Genomic DNA, 26,499 nt, shown 5'->3' on the forward strand with positions numbered 1-26,499 from the left:
AACGTGCTAGTGACACCCCTGCTTTTCATTGGGGGGATGTTGCATCGTCTGCCAAGTCTTTTGCTTTCGTAGTGAGTGATTTTCGTGTGCAAGTTCGGTACTAGTCCCTCTAGAATTTTCCAGGTGTATATAATCATGTATCTCCCGCCTGCGTTCCAGGGAATACAGGTTCAGGAACCTCAAGCGCTCCCAGTAATTGAGGTGTTTTATCTCCGTTATGCGCGCAGTGAAGGTTCTCTGTACATTTTCTAGGTCAGCAATTTCACCTGCCTTGAAAGGTGCTGTTAGTGTGCAGCAATATTCCAGCCTAGATAGAACAAGTGACCTGAAGAGTGTAATCATGGGCTTGGCCTCCCTAGTTTTGAAGGTTCTCATTATCCATCCTGTCATTTTTCTAGCAGATGCGATTGATACAATGTTATGGTCCTTGAAGGCGAGATCCTCCGACATGATCACTCCCGGGTCTTTGACGTTGGTGTTTCGCTCTATTTTGTGGCCAGAATTTGTTTTGTACTCTGATGAAGATTTAATTTCCTCGTGTTTACCATATCTGAGTAATTGAAATTTCTCATCGTTGAACTTCATATTGTTTTCTGCAGCCCACTGAAAGATTCGGTTGATGTCCACCTGGAGCCTTGCAGTGACTGCAATGGAAGACACTGTCATGCAGATTCGGGTGTCATTGCAAAGGAAGACACGGTGCTGTGGCTGACATCCTTGTCTATGACGGATATGAAGATGAGGAACAAGATGGGAGCGAGTACTGTGCCTTGTGGAACAGAGCTTTTCACCGTAGCTGCATACCTTAGGCATCATTTATAACTTAAGAGTTATAGATGAATCCTTCCAAGTGGTCAGATATCTTATATATCATGGGGAGCGCTAAACCCGTAGGATTATACAGCGTACGTGGGGGGGGATGGAAGGTATTCAGGTTCAATTCAGGGAACTGGAGCACAGATACAATTCCCTAGATCAAGTGCCCCTCACCAGCGTCAAGGAACCTCCCTTGAGGGTCCCAAGAGGTCAGAAATACCACGAGTAAACAAGATACGGCATTAACTGGACGAGTGGACACAGCACTGGCCTTGAAGATCACAATCAGCTTCCTGTCTGCCACAGAAAAGTCTTTTTTTTTATTAGCGAAAACAAAAATTCGTGGGATTGTGGCCCCAAGAACCACTAATTTATTAGTTAACTTTAATAAATTCGATGACCAGAAATACAAAAACTAAGTTCTGCCGCCGTAGACAGGCTCGCCTTGAAACACTGTACAGTACGTGTAGAGGGGGGGGGGTAACATACAGTAGTTGTATTATAATAATCACGGGGGAGCGCTAAACCCGTAGGATTATATAGCGCATGTGGGGGGATGGAAGGTATTCGGGGAACCAGAGCACAGATCCAATTCCCTAGATCAAGAGCCCCTCACCAGCGTCAAGGAACCTCCCTTGAGGGGCAGTAGTTGTAAATGTCAGAAGCGAAAGCTGGCTGCCCCACCCCTGGGAACATTTTAATTCTCGGCAACATCGTTTTCACTATTTACACGAACGATACGCTCAGTTTAACAGTGGAAATGCAGTGCTTCAAACATTGTGTAATTCAACGAAAAAGAAAGGACTAACTAACCTAACCTCTTTTGCGTATGTGGCTATAACTGTCATATCTTACACTTGGCTTTATTTCATACATTTTTTTATGAATTCTGCCACCAAAGTTACAATAAGCGAATCCCTCCCCCAAACAAAATGCATAAAAATTACTCTACGGAAATGCTTTAAATATGATTAATGACAGGATCAACCAGGTACAAATCAAATGAGACAGCTGTTGATCCTGCCAGTAGTCATATGCGTGTCTCAAAGATTAAGCTATGCATAAGTACAAGCAAATGACTTGTTAAATAAACTATGCTTTAAATATGTTGTTAATTACTAATTACGTATTTTATACACAAGCCGCACATAGGTCCAAATCGGACCGAAACGTGTCAAGTTTGTCTATGTACGGATCGTAATAAAGTTGGTAGAATTACCGACAATATGTAAAGTAAAAGGACACAAGTGCAACTAATGTGACATTTATTGTAGCAACGTTTCGCTCTCCAGGAGCTTTATCAAGCCATTACAAACAATACATGGACACAGAGGGTATATAAAGGCTCAGAGTGAGGTGAATACTAGTGAGGTACCATTTCGATGTTCACTAGTGGTAGTAGTAGTAGTAGTAGTGGTAGTGACAAAAGCAATTAATTCGTACATGAGTAAAAGGATATAAAAGCTATTACTTGGGTAACAAAAATAGGTTGGACAAATATAAACTGGAATGAGGCAGGTTGTTTCAGTGTTCACTCTCTGTGCTTTGTGTAGTATAACAGGAGAGACTATGTGATGGCAGGGTTTACGTAATGTTTTCAGGAGGATTCTTGCTAAGACTTCGGAGATGGTGAAGCTGCCGTTGTTTTGTTTAATTGTATTCGAAACAGCGATCAGTGCTGATTCAAGGCACTTGCGTGTGCGGAAATTAGTTTCTTTTATCACTAATTGGGCGTCTCTGAATTTCATAAGATGATTGGTGGAATTTCGGTGTTGTACACAGGCGTTGTTTAAGTTGTCGTTCCTACATGCGTATATGTGTTCATTGAGGCGGGTGTCGAGGTTTCTTGCTGTTTCACCTACGTAGATCTTGTCACAGCCTCCACAGGGTATAGTGTAAACTCCTGCATTGACTGGTTCGTGGTGCTTGGGTTTTGTCCTGGTTAGATCCTTTATTGAAGTGGTAGAAGCGATGGCGACTCTGGTGTTAGCTTGTGAAAGTACTTTTGAGACGTTTAGTGCAACCTGGCTGTTGGGAAGAATTATAACTTTGTTGGGAGCGGTGTTGATGCGTGGAGAATTGATGATCTGAAGAGCTCTTTTCTTGCAGTCTTTGATGAAAAAAGAAGGAAATTGTAACTCAGTGAATGTTTGGTGAATGTAAGTACATTCCTCGTCAAGAAACTCAGGACTACAAATTCGGTATGCTCTTAGGAAAAACCCGATGATGATGCCTCTTTTGGTCTTGGTATCTTGACTGGAATAGAAGTGTGTGAGATCATTTTTATTGGTGGGTTTCCGATAAACTTGAAATCTTAGGTTGTTGTCTACTTTGTGAATGAGGACGTCGAGGAAAGGTAGCTTGTCATTGGACTCTTCTTCTAGTGTAAACTGAATCGCTGGTTCAACTGCGTTGAGCCTTGCCTGAAGATCCCGTACATCAAAACGTTTTGGAGTTATTACGAGGACATCGTCCACGTAACGTAACCAAGTGACGCTTGAAGGGATGATGTTGGCGAAGTGTTCAGACTCTAGGTGTTCCATGTATAAGTTGGCTAGGACGGCACTTATTGGGGACCCCATTCCCATGCCGTAGGTTTGTTTGTAGAGCTTGTTATTGAAGGAAAAACAGTTGAAGTTAACACAGAGTTCAATCAAGTCAACAAAATCTCCGGGAGGTAAAGGAAGATTAAGGTCCTGGTTGACTTTACGTCGTAGAACCTCGATGGCTTTTTTGGTAGGTACTTTTGTGAAGAGGGAAGTCACATCCAAACTGCTTAGTTTCTTGTTACGGATGGAGAGGTTACGGATGCGGTTGAGAAGGTCGCCTGAGTGTTTAAGATGAGCGGGGCTGATGGTCCCCAGAAGGCAGGAAAGATGTTTGGCAAGAACTCCGGCTAGTTTGTGTGGAGCACTGCCTATTCCTGACGTGATTGGTCTGAGAGGAATATTGTGTTTATGGGTCTTGGGTAAACCATACATGTGTGCTGGTTTAGGGTTGCTTGGTAACAAGTACAGAAGTTTCTTCCCTTCTCTAGTGCGTTTGAGTATTTGTCTGCTTTTGTATAGAAAGTCTTTGGTGAGCGTCTCCCACTGTTGAGTGCTGATAGGTTCGTATGTAGATTGATCATTCAAAAGGTCCATCATTTTAGTGTTGTAGTCACTGGTGTTGAGTATGACGACTCCACCTCCTTTGTCGGCGGTGGTGACGATAATGTTGGGGTCGTTGGCGAGGTCTTAAGGGCAGTGATGTATCTTCTAGGAAGATTAGAAGAAGAAGGTTCACATAAAGCTGCAGTGAGAAGGCCCTGTATATAACCCTTCTGGAAGTTGCTGTCACTGTGTCTATGGTTCCTGGTAACAAGATTGAGTTGATAGTTAGGTTTGCGTATGTTGGTGGTAAATTTGAGTCCCAGACTCAGTGCTTGTTTCTCGTAGTCGGTTAAGGTGCGTGACGATAAGTTGTTTATCAGGGATTCGCGTCCCATATCCTTCCACCGACTATTAGTGCAGAGGTACTGAAGTTTGCGATTGAGTTTGATCTTCTGTTGGAGGTTAGCTGTGGTGACTGTGCTGAGAATATGCTCAGCAGTGTGTTGGGAATGGGGTCCCCAATAAGTGCCGTCCTAGCCAACTTATACATGGAACACCTAGAGTCTGAACACTTCGCCAACATCATCCCTTCAAGCGTCACTTGGTTACGTTACGTGGACGATGTCCTCGTAATAACTCCAAAACGTTTTGATGTACGGGATCTTCAGGCAAGGCTCAACGCAGTTGAACCAGCGATTCAGTTTACACTAGAAGAAGAGTCCAATGACAAGCTACCTTTCCTCGACGTCCTCATTCACAAAGTAGACAACAACCTAAGATTTCAAGTTTATCGGAAACCCACCAATAAAAATGATCTCACACACTTCTATTCCAGTCAAGATACCAAGACCAAAAGAGGCATCATCATCGGGTTTTTCCTAAGAGCATACCGAATTTGTAGTCCTGAGTTTCTTGACGAGGAATGTACTTACATTCACCAAACATTCACTGAGTTACAATTTCCTTCTTTTTTCATCAAAGACTGCAAGAAAAGAGCTCTTCAGATCATCAATTCTCCACGCATCAACACCGCTCCCAACAAAGTTATAATTCTTCCCAACAGCCAGGTTGCACTAAACGTCTCAAAAGTACTTTCACAAGCTAACACCTGAGTCGCCATCGCTTCTACCACTTCAATAAAGGATCTAACCAGGACAAAACCCAAGCACCACGAACCAGTCAATGCAGGAGTTTACACTATACCCTGTGGAGGCTGTGACAAGATCTACGTAGGTGAAACAGCAAGAAACCTCGACACCCGCCTCAATGAACACATATACGCATGTAGGAACGACAACTTAAACAACGCCTGTGTACAACACCGAAATTCCACCAATCATCTTATGAAATTCAGAGACGCCCAATTAGTGATAAAAGAAACTAATTTCCGCACACGCAAGTGCCTTGAATCAGCACTGATCGCTGTTTCGAATACAATTAAACAAAACAACGGCAGCTTCACCATCTCCGAAGTCTTAGCAAGAATCCTCCTGAAAACAGTAAACCCTGCCATCACATAGTCTCTCCTGTTATACTACACAAAGCACAGAGAGTGAACACTGAAACAACCTGCCTCATTCCAGTTTATATTTGTCCAACCTATTTTTATGTTACCCAAGTAATAGCTTTTATATCCTTTTACTCATGTACGAATTAATTGCTTTTGTCACTACCACTACTACTACTACCACTAGTGAACATCGAAATGGTACCTCACTAGTATTCACCTCACTCTGAGCCTTTATATACCCTCTGTGTCCATGTATTGTTTGTAATGGCTTGATAAAGCTCCTGGAGAGCGAAACGTTGCTACAATAAATGTCACATTAGTTGCACTTGTGTCCTTTTACTTTACATATGTACGGATCATTTGTGAATTGTTCCAGTCACTATATTGTGCTTTTTTTTATTCTCTAGGTATTTTATAGTTATTACTTTAAATAAAACTGGTATGATATTGTCATAAAATTATGGCAAATTTTTTTTTTTACATTCACTTCCAGACAGCAAGATTCAGGAAACCTTACTTAAAAGTTTCTGGTAATTCCTTCACATAAGCCATTAAACAAGACCAGGAAAGAATAAAGATTGCATCAAAGACAAAGGGTGGCACAATCAACCTCCCTGACAACACAAGTGTGGCTGAAGAGCCCGCGTAAGTGGTATCTATAACTGGTTCTTAAGCACAGCGCAAAAGATTCCACGGCTGACCTACTCCCCAGTTACAAAAAGAAGATACGCACATTCATACATGAGACATCACTGCACAAGTCTTTGATAATACAAATGTTATATTGTAGTGGAGTATACTTGCCTCTGTTTCCATGAGGCTTTAGGGAATTGGATCTGTGCTCCAGTTCCCCGAATTAAGCCTGAATGCCTTCCACATCCCCCCCAGGCGCTGTATAATCCTCCGGGTTTAGCGCTTCCCCCTTGATTATAATAATAATAATAATAATAATAATAATAATAATAATAATCTAAGCACCGACCCACATACACAACGAGTCCTTCACTAACTTGCTTGACCATTAACTCTCACATCCTATCCTCTGACCCATATAGGTGCCACAACTTGCCCTTGTTACCTAGTTGCACTATAGTATGTATGCCACTGATATGAAATACAGACAATGATGAATGCTGAACTTTTATGCAAGTCACTGTTTCCAGTCATCACTACAAAATACCAGATTAAAAGGGAAAAAAAAAAAAAGACTCGTGTGGGACACCTGGGTGTCTTTACTGTAAACCACTAATATAATGATAGATCAAACTGTTCCCCAACCCCATCTGACCTCCCCCCCCCAAAAAAAAAGCATTTGACTATATACTCGCAGATATTGCCATTTTTCATGGTTACATGTTATATTTATTGGGAAGCGCTAAACACGCAGGGATCATACAGCTGGGGAATATTGGGTAATTAGGGGTAGTAGGGCTCCAATGCCCTAGATCAAGCGCCCTTCAACAGCAACGCACCTACCTTGAAGGACATTCATTATTTTCCTTGAAAATCGAAAAAAAAAAATGTAGGAAACATCAGCATTTATAAATTCTTAAAAGCAGGAACTGCAATAGAAATTATCCACATTGTTTGACTATTGTGTCATCATGGGTAAAATTAACACCATACAAAAGGATGTGTGTACCCTCAAGACCATAAACAAAAAAAAAAAAATGCACAAATCCTAAACAGAAAACTTATTCTTCCTAATTCATTTTCTACATTTTACTGTGTCCATTAATGAATTCTTTTAAAAGATGCATTAATTTTCTGCATTATACTTAATAAAAATTTATGACTGTAACCATTGTCCAGGTCGTACAGAAACAAGCTGGTTCTATTACCGCTGCAGCATCGACTTGACTTTGGCTTATAAATATCACTAGTTATCAAACTAGACCATGAGACCATTCCCATTAACCCTTTCAGGGTCCAAGGCCCAAATCTGGAGTCACGCACCAGTGTCCAAGAATTTTCAAAAAAAAAATTTGTTATTTTTTCTTATGAAATCGTAGAGAATCTTTTTGTGAAGGTAATAAAACAAAAAGTACGAAATTTGGTGGAAAATTGACGAAATTATGCTCTCGCGAATTTTGATGTGTCAGCGATATTTACGAATCGGCGATTTTGCCGACTTTGACTCCCATTTTAGGCCAATTACATTATTCCAATCAACCAAATTCTTAGCTATTTCACTAGTATTACTTCTATTCTATCGATTGAGCACAAGAAATCGCCAAGTCAACTGTTTCAACTACAAAATAAAGTGATCGGAAATTGTTAATTTGGCCAATTTAACACAAAGTTCAAAATATTCCAATTTCAAAATAGGGTCCAGAATAAACAATGTAGGCATTCCTGGCACTAAACTAACATTTCCTCTGTTCATTAGTTATGTTTTGAGGCTTTACAGATAAATTCCATTTTTATTTTTTATTCACATAATGAATTTTTATTCACACCAAAAAATAGAAGATTTACTGTTATGCAATACTGTAATAATTGTATAAATATCATCACCATATTTGTGAATGCATATTAGACCCACCAGCTGACGTGTATTAGATGTGTGAGGTTTGTTTACTCTTGAATATCGGGAAAAATTTAACATTTCCGCTACTTTGAGCTCAGTTTCAAGCCATTTCCAGTGCTAAAACCAATCAAAATCATCTCTATTTCTGTAATATGTCTTCCATTCTATCAAATGAGACCAAGAAATCGCAAATACAACTATAAAAAAACATACGAAAAAACACTGCAAAGTTGCTGTTTTAATCGAAAAATCATGATTTCAGTTTTTTTCTCTCATTATACACAGTGTACTGCAGGATCTGTTTTATGTGGTGCACACATACCACATAGATGTATTCTCTCATATCTAGGCCCAAATGTACCACTCACAGTTTATCAGAGTGAGCTGAGCTCATGGCGTAGATCTACGGTTTGGACACTCACCGTAAAGCCATAGATCTATGGGACGGACCCTGAAAGGGTTAATTGATAAGCTAATTGTTAATTTTTTAAATGTGTTGAACTACCTCACTTTTGTAAATTTAGCTACCTCACTTTAATACCAGTATGATTCAGAAACTGTCAATATAGAGTAAGAAATAGTATTAGGCTGCCCAAAATGCCTAGGCATACTAGTGACCTTCTTTGTAATAAGTATTTTATAATTATCTTATAATATGTAAACCACACATTGTAATCTATACAGAGAAATAAACATTTGAATTTGAATATTTTAATCAGAAACAAGGGTAGACATTCAATTACATTTATGTGTTAACCGATCTGTCTCTTTTAGTATTACTGCCTATAAATAAAAGTTTCTCATCAAGTAGTTTCCTTTTCCTCACCCTTCTCTTCCTATCAAACCTAAATGCCTCCCATTATACAGAATCTAAATGACTCCCTGTGGGTTTAGCACTTCCCCTCTGACCTCAAAAAAACTATTTACAAGTAGACAGGAATTTCTCCGAGTACTGTTTATAAGTATCTAAGTATCGTATTACTGGCACTGGGGTCAAGAGGTCCTTACTAGCCTCATCTGCTGGGCTCTTTAAAATTCAAGTCCAACAAAAAGAGACTTCATGACACCACAATTATCTTGGTACTTACTGGACGTTAAACATCGCTGTTACTACATTAGGGCCACTCCCTGTCACTCTGCAGCCCCACCATGACCTACATAAAACAAAACCCTCTTGCTTAAAGTATATACTATTTTTTTTTTTGTTTTTTACAGCTGGAAATGGAGAGAGAAAGAAATACAAAGAAGAAGAAATACAAAGAGAAAGGAAACAAAGAGAAAAAGAAATATGTACAAAGAGAAAAGACAAAAAAAAAGAAAAGAAAAAGAAAAGCAGAAAAAGACCAAAGAGAGAGAGAGGCAGAGAGAAGCCTTGAGAGAAGACTGAACTGGAGATGAATGGAGAAAAAAGAGAGAAGCAAGGAAAAATGAGAGCAAGAAAATAGGAAGAATGAGGGCAAGAAGATGGGAAGAATGAGGGCAAAAAATGGGAAGAATGAGGGCAAGAAAATGGGAAGAATGCAGGCGAGAAGAGAGGATGAATGAGGGGGGAAAAATAAAACAGAGAAGACTGAGGGAGAAAAAAAAGGAGGGATGAGTGAGGGAAAGAAGACAGGAGGAGTCAAGTTACACAAATACTATTTATATAAAAAATATAATTTACCCCAAATCATTAAAGAAAAAAAAAATGGTATTAACAAGTAGGGCAGCATGGTGACTAGCAAGCCCAAGCAATGTGAGAATGGGTTGCCAACATGACTACTGTACTGTACTGGACATTACTAAGTAACTGCATCATGTACTCTTTCTTGTTAGGTATGCCACTGGCATTCTATACCTGTTTACATCAACTGGGTTCATAACTGTTTAATAAGGGTACTCCTCCCATTATTCAATCTGAGATGTATTATAAAGCTGAATACTGTTCTAGTTTAATAACTTCAGTAGGTAGTCCTTCCCTTATTTGGTACGAGAGACATTATTAAGTTGAATAGTTTTTTTTTAGTTTTAAGGACTTCAGTGGGTGGAGGGTACTTTTTTACCACATGTTTATTTTCACAGTGAACTGACAAGCTTAAAATTATAGCCCTGTATGACATGTCTTGAAAAAGTAGTATTCTAGTACTGTAGTATTTTTCGTTAAGTGAACTGTCTTGTTGAGCTCTCTGCCCTGTAATCTGTATTTAACTCATTTATATATTGGTCTATCAAATTTATGACATTTAACAAAACAATGTAATTGAATCCATATAGAAATATTACTTTGCTTAAACTTGTCACATATAAGTACCAATTAATTTTTTAATACGAGGTGGCATATCAACCTGGATATGATATCCCTTCAAAAGCTGATTCTCATTGAAAATATAGACATTCCAAGATGGTTTAGCTGCTAATGACTGGTAATCACAAAATACATGTACATACTTTGTAGTCAATGCTATGATTCTGCATTTGTGACTAACTGGCTACTTATTATTAATCAAGGTATAATAATGATTGGCTAAAACTGATTATTAAGTACAGTACTGAGTGACTTTTTAATCACCAACTCTCAAATTAATTAATTCTTTACTGATAAGCTAACCATCACTTACTTAAAGTTGAATCCCTATCAAAACGTTCCTAATATACATGTATATTAATTAGTACGTATATTCATAACCATTCCTACAAGACAATTAGCATCAACAAATGTTGAATAAGTTGCATCATTGACTAAATGTACAAAACAATAATCGAAAACAAGAAACATGTAGAACTGGTCCCGTGAAGGACAAGGAAATGACTTACTTTTTACACAGCAAATTCAGGCAAGAAGAGATTAAGACAGGCAATGGGTATATAGGTTAGATAATACAGTTAAGAGCTTAATGTTTTTGGCACAAGCCCTCAAATGTGTTGACATTTGGGCCACTAAGACTGGGTGGCCTCGATATCCTACAGAAGCACTATAAAAAGAAGGGGTAGGTCTTTGTTACTTCCCCCTCTCTCACCAGTATACACTTGCATGGCCTCCCTCACCTTAACTTTTGGCATTAGTATAACAAAAAATATATTACTCTTTCTCTACTCTATCTACCCAACCATATCACAACATTTATTTGCTTCCATCTGAAACTGCGCAAAAAAAAAAAAGGTTCATAGAGGATGACTGATTTCCATCCCAGGCTCGTGGCTTGGTTGGTAGCATCCTCAGCTCACACACTAAGGAGACCGGGACTGAACCCTGGCACAGGTGAAACATTGGGCATGTTTCCTTACACTTGCTGCCCCCTATTCATCTAACAGAAAGTAGGTACCTGGTGTCAACCAACTGCTACAAATTGTATCCTGGGGGATAAGATTAACCTAAGTAGTCCAAAATGATCTGCATGTGGCCCGGTGGCCTGGTGGCTAAAGCTCCCGCTTCACACACGGAGGGCCCGGGTTCGATTCCCGGCGGGTGGAAACATTTCGACACGTTTCCTTACACTATTGTCCTGTTCACCTAGCAGCAAATAGGTACCTGGGTGTTAGTCGACTGGTGTGGGTTGCATCCTGGGGGACAAGATTGAGGACCCCAATGGAAATAAGTTAGACAGTCCTCGATGACGCACTGACTTTCTTGGGTTATCCTGGGTGGCTAACCCTCCGGGGTTAAAAATCCGAACAAAATCTTATCTTATCTTAACCAGGGGCTTTCTATATAGTAGGCCAATGATGTAGCAATTATTAATTATTATTATTATTATTATTATTATTATTATTATTATTATTATTATTTAGCATTAAGAATCAGCACTGAGTACTGTTAACGAGTGTGACCCTTTTAAACTTTATTAAAGGATTAGACTAATGGAGAGAATTACTAAAAATAACTGAAGAGAAATGAGGAAGACAAGGAAGTCAGCAGGGATGACAGATAAAAAATTGAGCACGTCTTTCAATAAGGCAGATGTAAAATCTCTAACAAACATCTGCTCTTGAGTAACCAGCAAAAGTTTAAAACAGGCTATGATGATAATGTGATACTGGTCACTTATTGACAAAAACATCAGTTGCTCAATTACACTAGTGTTAGCACCTTTGACGTAGTATGGCACCTCAAGTGTTCTAACAAAACTACAAGCTAAGAATTTCCTATTAAATCTTCAATTTCAATACCTATCTCTCAAAGGCAGTTATTGATTGAATCAAATCTGCAAGCCACTCAGCTGGTAAAAGAGGAGTAGGTACTCTATGTTGTGCCCATATTATAGAATACTTACTTTAAAAACCCTACACATCATTAATTAGTAATTTTAGCTGTATCAGCCTGGAAAAGCAATGGTAGGTTACACTTCATTCCAAGATAACAAAAACAATGATGATTACTCAACAGCTTTGTCTTAAGTCTGCAAATGGTATGAGAATGAATGAATAAACAAGAGTTAGTGATCCATTATATAGTGGATTGTTTTAGGAGTTAGCTTCATCTCTAATGGCAATGGTAAACCACATACTGAACTTTGCTAGAAGAATACCTAAGAATCTTGTAGATTTAAATGTTTTTGATAATACAGTACTGCATTAGCTACAAAATTACGAGGCACAAATAACCTTCAATCTCGAGTTATAATAACTTTCTTTATTAATCATTTTTCTTTTTTTATTTCTGACTTATTAGCACAGTAAGAGATCAAATAGTGACTTGAGCTGACCTTTAGCAAAGCCTTCAACACTGGAGTGATGTCTGCAGCCTTACTCTATGTATAATACCAATTCCAAGGTTTCTTACTTGGCACAACTCTAGGGCCATTCAGCTTCGAAGGTGCCTTGATACCAGTAGAGGGCTCTCGAGCCAAAGAATTGAAGCTACCTTTTCCTACTTATATTGAAGCTGATGGTCTCTCCCATTCCCCAACTGGCAGTATGACCCCATCGAGCTTAGCACTACCCAGTGAAATAAATAAATAGGGGCATTCAGATCACATCTTCTAGATTGCAGTACATATATATATTATGAGAATATTAAATACATGCATTACTGCCTTAGTTGTAGTTTTGTTAAGCATGCCATTCTACACCTACTCACCTATTCTCACCTTACTCGTATCTACAATTCATTTCACAACAAATACAAGCTATGCAAATCATGTAACATTAATGAATAGAAGCTCTGGCCATCCTCATCCTTACTCCACCTTGCATAGCTTGTAGTCTACTTAGATGTACATAAATAATAATAATAATCTATTTCTACAAATACATGTACAAGGTATACTGTACTTAATTAGCAAAAAAATTGTGTGCAGATATAAATGAATACATTTGCACCTACAAAGTGTAGTACAGTAATTTTGTCCCTGGGGGGGGGGGGAAGAAGGTTTTTGCACGTGATGTGATGTGTCAATCATGCTCATCTCACATAAGTTCAAGGTCATTCAGTACACCAAGTAATAAAAAGATTCACACACTGAGGTTCACTACTCACTCACCCACAAACTAGAACTAACGCCTTTCCCTCCAAAGTAAAAACCATCATGAAACTGCACACAAACGTGCACAACAAAACAAATGGAAAACAGAGATGCACCCATTTTTAAGGTTATATAAAAAATTGATGGAATAATTGCCAAAAACACTTGAATTTAATCTTATAAATAAGTAGTGTAGGAAAGAGTGAGGGCTGGCCCTAGTGGTAAAAGAAATGCCACAAGCTACACGAATTAAAGCTCAAAACAGTATGTAATGTTGAAATATAGGGATAAACACCTGTAACAGCACACTAGAAAGTGAATCTGACATGATAAATGAGGAACCATGCATGTCTGAAGGAAATAATCAACAAAAATCAATTGTAAAAAGGGTAAAATTATTGTTATGGGGGTTGTAATTATAAATAAATAATCACCTAATTCATGAATATACAAAAATATATACAGCCTCTCCCCACTTAACGACGGAGTTCCGTTCCTAAGATCACGTCAGTAAACTAATTTTGTCACTAAGTGAGGAACATGCTATAATGGAACTGGGTTTGTATCAAGCATCTTTAATATGGTTTTAATGTCACCTTTGCACCATTTATAATATTTCTGGTATATTCTTAAATTCATATTCAGTAATGTATTGTATATTGTAATAAACAGAATAGAGGAAATCTACTCAAATATATATTATTTATGTATGTATACTGGTCAGAGAGCCCGTCGTAAGTCCGAGGCATCGGTAAATGAGTACGTCGCTGAGGAGAGGCTGTACTGATCAGTAACAACACTGCTACTAGCCAAGGATTCGAACCCACGTTGTTTTGGCCCACCTCATGGTGAGAAAAAACCACATGATGCTCTGATCCACAGGACCACCAAATCCTACAAGAACCAAGCACCCAGCAGAGCTAGGCATGTTACCCTCATCTGAGGACATATGGTGGTGTGGGTGCCTCTGAGCTAAGTTAGAGCATCATGTGGTTTTTGCTCACCATGAGGCAGACCAAAACAACAAGGGTTCGAATCCTTGGCTAGTTGCAACGTTGTTACTGATCAATACCACTCGTTCGTGATTAAATACAAAATACTGCTCAGTGAGGCTAGTACACCAAATGGGGAATAGAATGAAATTAGCTCAGAGGCACCCACACCACCATATGTCCTTGGATCAAAGATAAAAGTTTATTTCTTTGTAAAGGTTACAATATGTAATTACAATTTTGGTTTGCTAAGTACAAAGAAAGCCACTATCATGCCAAGGCATTTCGGGCAGACTAATCCTAATACACAGTAACTACTTAAAACTAGACAAGAAATAGTGGTTAACTGCATTACAATCTTATTTAATCTTAATACTAATGCAAGGTAGTCAAGGTGGAGGTTTATAAGGTAACACCTAGCTCTGCTGGGTGCTTGGTTCTTGTAGGACTTGGTAGTACTGTGAGTTAGAGCGTCATGTGGTTTTTGCTCACCATGAGGTGGGCCAAAACAACATGGGATCGAGTCCTTAGCTAGTTGCAGTGTTATTGATCAATACCACTCGTTCGTGGTTACAATAATATAGTATATAGCTGGATTTTTTTTTATTTAGCAACACACTGAAGGAGCACCACAAATGAGACGAAACACTTAATACAGGTAGATTTAGTATTCTGTCTGAAAAATATTTTGCTAAACATGATTTAGATTAGAAAAAAAAATGTATATTATGTTTTGGGGGTACCACCCTACTTCAGTGGAAGATGGCCAGAGTGATTGAATAAAGCCCAAAACATTTAAATACTAACTCATACATGCAAAAATTTCTATTCACAACTTCATGATTTGCAGCACCTCCAAGACCCTGTCCCCATGAATTACAGAGTTGACTATACAGTATTTTGGATCTTTTTTTAATTTAAAACATTATAGTACAAGAAACATAGGAACAAGATACTGTACTCTATATGATAGGTTCTAAAAATTATGTACATATGAAAATGGTATAAAACTATGTATTCCGAAAATAGAACTTACGATAGACTTATGGCCACAGTAAAAAATATTTAAAGGAAGGTGCTGGCAAGCCATGAAAAAGTAATGACTAAGCCAATTCAAATTCAAATTCAAAGTTTATTCTCTATAAGGATTACAATGCTGAGTTTACAGAATTTGGTTGTGTGGTTTACATGTAGTAAAATAATTACAGAGTGTACCACTAGAACACCTAGCATGGCTAGGCATTTCGGGCAGACTTATATTAAATCTTAAGTTTAAAATATTACAAAATTATGAGGTAAGTTGGTATTATGGCTAAGCGACTAAATACTAGTTGTGAGTTTAGCAATGTGAATGCTTTTGTTTTGGCACTATACATAGTTTCAGTATTGGAGTATCACAAGCCAACTTATGACTAGTTAAGATTCATTATTTTGAGATTGAGATTGATATTTCTGTTTATGGTCAAATGGATGAGTGAGTGTAAGTGTGAACCACCAGGTGGTATTTGTATTATTAGTTGACAGGGTGTATCAGGGAGATAAGATGTTTTCTGATGGTAGTTTTGAAGGTGATGAATGTGTCTGCAGTTTTGGAATTTTCAGGTAGGGTGTTCCAGATTTTAGGGCCTTTGACATACATTGAATTTTTGTAAAGGTTTAGTTTACATTAAACAAGAAACTCATATACTGTAGTAAACTGGCAAACTAAAATAGTGTTTAAATAAATAGATGGAGAAATTATGCACAAAAATTTATTCACAACATAGGTTTGACCAAAACTAGAATGTGCAGCAGGATATGATGTTTGCACCTAAAAACTGTAGATACGCTAGTAAAAGTAAAAGTCTAAGGATGAACAAAATATGAATTACAAAAAATGAGGCTGAAATCATTTGATATGCCCTCATTGACTTTTAGGACAAAAAGGGACTCAAGAAACACCTACAAGATTATAAAAGAATATAAAATAACAAATAAGATTTTTAGATACCATCAACAGGAAGAACAAGCGACCACAATTATAAAATGAGGAAGTGGTGGTTCCAAATAGATACTGGACAGAAAAAGAAATTATTTCAAGCTCTACCTCTTTTGCTACAGATTGGCAATTAGAAACTATGGGCAGGGTGAATCAACTACAAGCCTGCAAGTCAATATTTTGTGACCCATGAACAATCATGCAGTCACTTCTATAATGAGATAATATGGGAGGACTATAATATGCATGGTAGGCTCTGGAATTCTAGTTTCAGTTTTTTCATACATTCTTCATGAAACATAGGTATGGTGTTTGTGCCCAGTCTTCAATTTAAATAATCTCAGTGGGACTTCAGAGGTAAAAGGGAGGCCTTACGTCTTGCTATCGCAATACACTCACTCACTATGTTCCTCCTGTGTAACCTGGTAACCTAAGAACTGTACATTTGTTTAAATAATGATATACAGTATAATGTAAATGCCTCATCCTAATTTGTCTTGTGTAATACAGTAATATAAAATTACAATATATTTTTTTGAGCACTTGATGGAAAATTAAATCTTTCCATATCTCAGATATTACCAGCAATGTAATTGAAGGTAAAATTACTTTAGCAATTTTTTTTCCACATTAATTGGATGCAAGGTTATAAATGGGTAATGCAGGTGTGCCACAGATTTACTGTGCTATCATTAGGTAGTGTAATACAATTATATGTTATTATATTAAAATAACTATGGTGCCCCGTGGCCTTGTGGCAAAAGCTCTCGCTTCACGCAGCGAGGGTCTGGGTTCAATTCCCGGCAAAGGGGTGGAAACATTGGACGTGTTTCCTTACACAGGTTGTCTATGCTCACCCATCAGTAAAATGGGTACCTGGGTGTTAGTCAACTGCTTTAGGTCACATCCTGGGACAAAACTGACCTAATTTGCCCGAGATGCTCTACGTAACAAGGGGCTTTCTATACATAATAGTATGTCATTGATGTCAGCTAGGCCTGTATACCATGTGCATGTACCTGTAGTAAATAATGATATTATTTAACTATTGTGCCTTTTCAAACTGAAGATCCTGTGTATATACAGAATGTAGACAGTAACCATAAGTACAGGGAGGTTCCACAAACCTAGAAATTATCTACTGCTTTATTGCCTGGTTGCTCTTTGCAATACAAAAATCAGGTAATTCTATATTTAATCTTACAAATTACTGACTTTTTCACTCCACATTTTTTCATAACACTAGCATTCAGTATTCTATACAGCTTCAAGATAGCTCCATCACTGCTGTTCTACCTCTTCACACTCGTGTCACACCAATGCTTTACATCCATATGGTAATATTGGTGCAGCCATTTCTTGCAAGTCTATATCCACATCCTTTTACATCTATTCTTCCTAATTCAACCTTCCATTATACTGTACCATCCATTTTTTTTTTTCTGTGACCTGCTCTATTCTCAGTTTTGCTTATGCAGTGTTGTTTTTTGTCAATTGCACATTTTGTACATCACCTCCACCATGGTTTCACAGTTTTTCCCTAGATGCCATTATAGTACTGTACTAATAAATTGTTGCATTCACTTTCTGCTGTCTTTTCTCATAAAAAATTGACAAATCTTTTATCATCATCACTGCAGTGTAATGTGGTGAAAGCTACTAAGTATGCCAGTGTAAGCACATTATTATTATTATTATTATTATTATTATTATTATTATTATTATAATCAAGGGAGAGCACTAAACCCAAGTTTAAGGACAAATATGTCTATGTCAGTATAGTATATGAATGGGGACAATATGGAGATAACCTCACTCTTTGCTAGTGTATACCTCAACAAGCTATGCACTTTCTATTCTGACCAAGTTTACCCAACATCTCATTCTGTGAATGAAGAACTCATCTACATGAAGCAAGAAAGACAATGTTGCATAGTATAGCATAGTCCACTTATTCCTCTCATGTACTAATGAACACATTTTTTACATCAGAAACACATTGGTACTGTACATACAAGTTATATAAATGAAGTAATCAATATTTACAAATGCTGAACAATATAGTAATAAAATTTGCAAAGTTCCTTGTATTGTATATGCAGTTCCTGGCATGACTTATGTTAAACATTCAAGATTACAATAAGTTACACTATTATTAATACATGTAGATACAGTACTGTACTGTATATTCATAATTTGCATACTGAATTATGATTCTGTATATAATTTATGTTTTTAGGTTTCACAAATTATTAATAAACTGAGGCAATTAATCAAAAGGAAGTATTTTATATTATGCCGAACTGTTTAGGTCAGGATATAAAGAAAAACAGATGTACAACTTAAACCATGACCAATTTATTTAGTATTAAATTAAGTCTGCCCGTAATGCCGAGGCATGACAGTGGCTCTTTGCACTGCAACTCTTTATTGTAATTTAATATTCTCAATGTAATTTTGCAAAGAAATAAAATTTGTTTGTTTGATAAAAGAGCTTTGCTTATATTAGGTCAAGATAATGAGAGCTTTAATGATAAATTAGACACGTGCAACATCTGGGTATCTTTACTATGTAAGATGTTTTGTCAACCAGTGGTTTTATCAATACAACAGAGAAGATTGGAAAGGTAAATGAGGTTGGTATTGTATACCATTGATATTCAAGTGAGCTATGGTTATATTAGGTCAGGACAGGACAAATTTGCCTACCACAGATGAGGACAGGACGACTTTGCTTATCCTAGGTCAGGATATAAGAGCTTGTTAGGTCAAGATAGGTTAACTTTGCTTAGTCCAGAACTTGCCAGAATGAAGAACATACCTGTTTGTGAGCACTGACAATTTCTATGATCTTTACAGCAGAATCAGCTTCCGTCTTGAGCTGCAAGTGGCTCTGCACCGCTGACAGTCTGACAGCACGCTGCACATTCTCATCCAGCTCTGGGTCTCTCACAGGCCTAATACCACCAAGACCACCACCAGGTAGACCAGTTGGCTGATGGAGGGGAACACCTCCTGTTCTTACAGTCTCATATGGCGGCACCCCTGGAGAAGGTGGGGCAGTGCCCCCACCGGGACCTAGGACTGGCAAGGGGACACCTGCCCCCTCCCTCAGGGGTACAACTACAGTCTCTGTATCTCCATGAAACACGGGATTGAAGTTGGGTGCCTGGTGCCCATTACCCTGGTGTGGAGCCCTGGCACCAACGGGTTGGAGTGGCACCCCAGTGTTCACCTGATGCAGCCCAGGTAGGGCCACCCCATGCTGAGCCACGCTTAAGTCCACCACCACACACACCACCAACAATAACTTGACACAGCACCACATACTGACGAGTACTCCCTGCGAGGCTCCGTCAGTCACAGGAGCTGTTGGAGGACTGAGTGAGGGAAGACTGAGGAAGTCCTAGTGAGCCTCAGCACCCATGTCTACCTCACCACCTGACTCACCAAACTCACTGCACGACAATCACAACCATATATATTAACAAACCTCACTTCAGGAGTTCACCAACCTCTATTATCCATATACACAGTGATGTATATTGACCTATAAGTACTAGTAATGCTATTGATATCTCAACAGTATGTTCTTAATGTAAGTATAAATCATTTATAATCCTTGACTGGCAGTCATGTCAGCGACCTTGAGTCATATTCACCTGGAAGTAGACGCCTCAACAATGACGTTTTAAGATAATGTAATTAGTGCCATTAGCCGTGTACTAGTTGCATTTTAGCGGCTTTCATATAGTAATGGACGATAACGAAACTGATGTCTTAATATGGCAATAGACAGTATCTTTATCTTGCTCTGGTAAATCACCTCCACGTTTAGATAAGCTGTTTCTGTAAACGTTTCCACATAGATAACAACGCAATAAAGTAAGTTTATTCAGGTACAAACAAATACAGTTATACAGATTACATACATAGCAGCATATGTGTAGAGAACCTAGGATAACCCAAAAAAGTCAGACATAGTGACTTATTTACGTTGGGGTCCTTTAAAAGATCAAATACTTGTATAACCTGTCTGATGTACTACACACAGTATGCAAGACTTGTGATTCAGTCGATGTAGGAATAAATCAAATAGAAGTACCCAAAATATTTAACACTGCCATTACCAGATTATTTTATAATACAATAATATATAATAATAACATTATTAATACAAGTACAGGTATAAGGTACAGGTCTGGTGGCTAAAGCTCCCGCTTCACACACGGAGGGCCCGGGTTCGATTCCCGGCGGGTGGAAACATTTCGACGCGTTTCCTTACACCTGTTGTCCTGTTCACCTAGCAGCAAATAGGTACCTGGGTGTTAGTCGACTGGTGTGGGTCGCATCCTGGGGGACAAGATTAAGGACCACAATGGAAATAAGTTAGACAGTCCTCGATGACGCACTGACTTTCTTGGGTTATCCTGGGTGGCTAACCCTCCGGGGTTAAAAATCCGAACGAAATCTTATCTTATCGCTGACATCAATGTCATACAATTACATTAGCCGCTGAGCATTTCGGGCAAATTAGGTCAGTTTTTGTCCCAGGATGCGACCCACACCAGTCAACTAACACCCAGGTACCCATTTTACTGATGGGTGAACATAGACAACCGGTGTAAGGAAACACGTCCACTGTTTCCACCCCTTCGCCGGGAATCGAACCCGGACCCTCACCGTGTGAAGCGAGAGCTTCTGCCACGGAGCACTGTAAGTGAATATATCCCCATACATAAGATAACCTAAGACAATATAAGAGACCATACAATAAGTGTCAGGGGCCCGAGACTGCTCAACTGCCTCCCAGCATACATAAGGGGGATAACCAATATACCCCTGGCTGTCTTCAAGCAGGTACTGGACAAGCACCTAAAGTCGGTACCTGACCAGCCGGGCTGTGGCTCGTACGTTGGATTGCGTGCAGCCAGCAGTAACAGCCTGGTTGATCAGGCTCTGATCCACCAAGAGGCCTGCTCACAGACCGGGCCGCGGAGGCGTTGACCCCCGGAACTCTCTCCAGGTAAACTGCAGGTAAAAAAAAAAAAAGGAACACGACATGATACGTAATTTGGCTGCAAAAGTTTAATGGTAATTTTAAGACTTACAGCTGAGCTGTGATATCAGTACATTTCTGAAAAGCCAGTGAATGAATGACGGTAAGATTTTGTTTCTCCTTATTTTCCGGTCGTCTTACCACAGTGGGAGACTTATTTTCCGGTCGTCTTACCACAGTGGGAGACTTATTTTCCGGTCGTCTTACCACAGTGGGAGACTTATTTTCCGGTCGTCTCACCACAGTGGGAGACTTATTTTCTGGTCGTCTTACCACAGTGGGAAACTTATTTTCCGGTCGTCTCACCACAGTGGGAGACTTATTTTCCGGTCGTCTTACCACAGTGGGAGACTTATTTTCCGGTCGTCTTACCACAGTGGGAGACTTATTTTCCGGTCGTCTTACCACAGTGGGAGACTTATTTTCCGGTCGTCTTACCACAGTGGGAGACTTATTTTCCGGTTGTCTCACCACAGTGGGAGACTTATTTTCTGGTCGTCTTACCACAGTGGGAAACTTATTTTCCGGTCGTCTCACCACAGTGGGAGACTTATTTTCCGGTCGTCTCACCACAGTGGGAGACTTATTTTCCGGTCGTCTTACCACAGTGGGAGACTTATTTTCCGGTCGTCTTACCACAGTGGGAGACTTATTTTCCAGTCGTCTCACCACAGTGGGAGACTTATTTTCCGGTCGTCTCACCACAGTGGGAGACTTATTTTCCGGTCGTCTTACCACAGTGGGAGACTTATTTTCCGGTCGTCTTACCACAGTGGGAGACTTATTTTCCGGTCGTCTTACCACAGTGGGAGACTTATTTTCCGGTCGTCTCACCACAGTGGGAGACTTATTTTTTTTAATTGTTTTTGTCAGTTTCAAAAAAAATATTCTGGCAAGTTATTCCACATTTCTATCCTTTGTATTTGCGTCGAATATCTTCTAGAAGCTGAAGGGAACATGAGGAATATAGTGGTCCAGGTTGTGTTGTGTAATAGTGGTCCAGGCTGTTATAGTGGTCCAGGCTGTGTTATAGTGGTCCAGGCTGTGTTGTGTTATAGTGGTCCAGGCTGTGTTATAGTGGTCCAGGCTGTGTTATAGTGGTCCAGGTTGTGTTGTGTTATAGTGGTCCAGGCTGTGTTATAGTGGTCCAGGCTGTGTTATAGTGGTCCAGGCTGTGTTATAGTGGTCCAGGCTGTTATAGTGGTCCAGGCTGTGTTGTGTTATAGTGGTCCAGGCTGTGTTATAGTGGTCCAGGCTGTGTTATAGTGGTCCAGGTTGTGTTGTGTTATAGTGGTCCAGGCTGTTTTATAGTGGTCCAGGCTGTGTTGTAGTGGTCCAGGCTGTGTTGTGTTATAGTGGTCCAGGCTGTGTTGTGTTATAGTGGTCCAGGCTGTGTTAAAGTGGTCCAGGTTGTGTTTTGTAATATTGGTCCAGGTTGTGTTGGGTTATAGTGGTCCAGGTTGTGTTGTGTTATAGTGGTCCAGGCTGTGTTGTGTTATAGTGGTCCAGGTTGTGTTGTGTTATAGTGGTCCAGGTTGTGTTGTGTTACAGTGGTCCAGGTTGTCTTGTGTTATAGTGGTCCAGGCTGTGTTGTACTATAGTGGTCCAGACTGTGTTGTGTTATGTGGTCCAGGTTGTGTTGTGTTACAGTGGTTCAGGCTGTGTTGTGTTATAGTGGTCCAGGCTGTGTTGTACTATAGTGGTCCAGACTGTGTTGTGTTACAGTGGTCCAGGTTGTGTTGTGTTATAGTGGTCCAGGTTGTGTTGTGTTATAGTGGTCCAGGTTGTGTTGTGTTACAGTGGTCCAGGTTGTGTTGTGTTATAGTGGTCCAGGTTGTGTTGTGTTATAGTGGTTTAGGTTGTGTTGTGTTATAGTGGTCCAGGTTGTGTTGTGTTATAGTGGTCCAGGCTGTGTTATAGTGGTCCAGCCTGTGTTAGAGTGGTCCAGGCTGTGTTGTGTTATAGTGGTCCAGGCTGTGCTATAGTGGTCCGGCTGTGTTATAATGGTCCAGGCTGTGTTATAGTGGTCCAGGTTGTGTTGTGTAATAGTGGTCCAGGTTGTGTTGTGTTATAGTGGTCTAGGCTGTGTTATAGTGGTCCAGGCTGTGTTACAGTGGTCCAGGTTGTGTTGTGTTATAGTGGTCAAGGCTGTGTTGTTTTACAGTGGTTCAGGCTGTGTTGCGTTATAGTGGTCCAGGCTGTGTTGTACTATAGTGGTCCAGACTGTGTTGTGTTATAGTGGTCCAGGCTGTGTTGTGTTACAGTGGTCCAGGTTGTGTTGTGTTATAGTGGTCCAGGCTGTGTTGTGTTACAATGGTCCAGGCTATGTTGTGGTATAGTGGTCCAGGCTGTGTTGTATTACAGTGGTCCAGGCTGTGTTGTGTTACAGTGGTCCAGGCTGTGTTGTGTTACAGTGGTCCAGGCTGTGTTGGGTTACAATGGTCCTGGCTGTGTTGTGTTATAGTGGTCCAGACTGTGTTGTGTTATAGTGGTCCAGGCTGTGTTGTTATAGAGGTCCAGGCTGTGTTGTGTTATAGTGGTCTAGGCTGTGTTGTTATAGTGGTTCAGGCTGTGTTGTGTTATAGTGGTCCAGGCTGTGTTGTGTTATAGTGGTCCAGGCTGTGTTGTGTAATAGTAGTCCAGGCTGTGTTTTGTTATAGTGGTCCAGGCTGTGTTGTGTTATAGTGGTCCAGGTTGTGTTGTGTTATAGTGGTCCAGGTTGTGTTGTGTTATAGTGGTCCAGGCTGTGTTTTGTTATAGTGGTCCAGGCTATGTTGTGTTATAGTGGTCCAGGTTGTGTTGTGTTATAGTGGTCCAGGTTGTGTTGTGTTATAGTGGTCCAGGCTGTGCTGTGTTATAGTGGTCCAGGTTGTGCTGTGTTATAGTGGTCCAGGTTGTGTTGTGTTATAGTGGTCCAGGTTGTGCTGTGTTATAGTGGTCCAGTTTGTGTTGTGTTATAGTGGTCCAGGCTGTGGTGTGTTATAGTGGTCCAGGTTGTGTTGTGTTATAGTGGTCCAGGTTGTGCTGTGTTATAGTGGTCCAGGCTGTGTTGTGTTATAGTGGTCCAGGTTGTGCTGTGTTATGGTGGTCCAGGCTGTGTTGTGTTATAGTGGTCCAGGCTGTGTTGTGTTATAGTGGTCCAGGCTGTGTTGTGTTATAGTGGTCCAGGCTGTGTTGTGTTATAGTGGTCCAGGTTGTGCTGTGTTATAGTGGTCCAGGCTGTGTTGTGTTATAGTGGTCCAGGTTGTGCTGTGTTATACTGGTCCAGATTGTGTTATGTTATAGTGGTCCAGGCTGTGTTGTGTTATAGTGGTCCAGGCTGTGTTGTGTTATAGTGGTCCAGGCTGTGTTGTGTTATAGTGGTCCAGGCTGTGTTGTGTTACAGTGGTCCAGGCTGTGTTGTGTTACAGTGGTCCAGGCTGTGTTGTTACAGTGGTCCAGGCTGTGTTGTGTTACAGTGGTCCAGGCTGTGTTGTTACAGTGGTCCAGGCTGTGTTGTGTTACAGTGGTCCAGGCTGTGTTGTGTTACAGTGGTCCAGGCTGTGTTGTGTTATAGTGGTCCAGGCTGTGTTGTGTTATAGTGGTCCAGGTTGTGGTGTGTTATAGTGGTCCAGGTTGTGTTGTGTTACAGTGGTCCAGGCTGTGTTGTGTTACAGTGGTCCAGGCTGTGTTGTGTTACAGTGGTCCAGGCTGTTTTGGGTTACAATGGTCCAGGCTGTGTTGTGTTATAGTGGTCCAGACTGTGTTGTGTTATAGTGGTCCAGGCTGTGTTGTTATAGTGGTCCAGGCTGTGTTGTGTTATAGTGGTCTAGGCTGTGTTGTTATAGTGGTTCAGGCTGTGTTGTGTTATAGTGGTCCAGGCTGTGTTGTGTTATAGTGGTCCAGGCTGTGTTGTGTTATAGTGGTCCAGGCTGTGTTGTATAATAGTGGTCCAGGCTGTGTTTTGTTATAGTGGTCCAGGCTGTGTTGTGTTATAGTGGTCTAGGTTGTGTTGTGTTATAGTGGTCCAGGTTGTGTTGTGTTATAGTGGTCCAGGCTGTGTTTTGTTATAGTGGTCCAGGCTGTGTTGTGTTATAGTGGTCCAGGTTGTGTTGTGTTGTAGTGGTCCAGGTTGTGTTGTGTTATAGTGGTCCAGGCTGTGCTGTGTTATAGTGGTCCAGGTTGTGCTGTGTTGTAGTGGTCCAGGTTGTGTTGTGTTATAGTGGTCCAGGTTGTGCTGTGTTATAGTGGTCCAGGTTGTGTTGTGTTATAGTGGTCCAGGTTGTGGTGTGTTATAGTGGTCCAGGTTGTGTTGTGTTATAGTGGTCCAGGTTGTGCTGTGTTATAGTGGTCCAGGTTGTGCTGTGTTATAGTGGTCCAGGCTGTGTTGTGTTATAGTGGTCCAGGCTGTGTTGTGTTATAGTGGTCCAGACTGTGTAGTGTTATAGTGGTCCAGGCTGTGTTGTGTTATAGTGGTCCAGGCTGTGCTGTGTTATAGTGGTCCAGGTTGTGTTGTGTTATAGTGGTCCAGGCTGTGTTGTTATAGTGGTCCAGGTTGTGCTGTGTTATATTGGTCCAGATTGTGTTATGTTATAGTAGTCCAGGCTGTGTTGTGTTATAGTGGTCCAGGCTGTGTTGTGTTATAGTGGTCCAGGCTGTGTTGTGTTATAGTGGTCCAGGCTGTGTTGTGTTACAGTGGTCCAGGCTGTGTTGTGTTACAGTGGTCCAGGCTGTGTTGTTACAGTGGTCCAGACTGTGTTGTGTTACAGTGGTCCAGGCTGTGTTGTGTTATAGTGGTCCAGGCTGTGTTGTGTTACAGTGGTCCAGGCTGTGTTGTGTTACAGTGGCCCAGGCTGTGTTGTGTTATAGTGGTCCAGGCTGTGTTGTGTTATAGTGGTCCAGGTTGTGGTGTGTTATAGTGGTCCAGGTTGTGTTGTGTTACAGTGGTCCAGGCTGTGTTGTGTTACAGTGGTCCAGGCTGTGTTGTGTTACAGTGGTCCAGGCTGTGTTGTGTTATAATGGTCCAGGCTGAGTCATAGGTAAGTATTACAGACGTGCCGTTTTGAAGGTGTACAGTGGACAATAGTATGAACGGGATTAAT

The 26,499-nt window shown here is 40.2% G+C and overlaps 1 protein-coding gene across 4 annotated transcripts in view; it reads right to left on the reverse strand.

Moving 5' to 3' along the window:
- Nucleotides 1–19,819, reverse strand: part of LOC128689303 (uncharacterized) — a 106,746-nt gene extending 86,927 nt beyond the window's left edge. For all 4 annotated transcript variants that reach the window (XM_070086101.1, XM_070086102.1, XM_070086100.1 and 1 more), the window contains exon 1: nt 19,181–19,819. In XM_070086101.1, coding sequence (XP_069942202.1) covers nt 19,181–19,687 — 507 coding nt within the window. In that variant the 5' untranslated portion in view covers nt 19,688–19,819. The remainder of the gene's footprint in view (nt 1–19,180) is intronic.
- Nucleotides 19,820–26,499: the final 6,680 nt, after the last annotated feature.

Source organism: Cherax quadricarinatus, chromosome 18, assembly GCF_038502225.1.
Source record: "Cherax quadricarinatus isolate ZL_2023a chromosome 18, ASM3850222v1, whole genome shotgun sequence".
Classification (NCBI taxonomy): Eukaryota; Metazoa; Arthropoda; class Malacostraca; order Decapoda; family Parastacidae; genus Cherax; species Cherax quadricarinatus.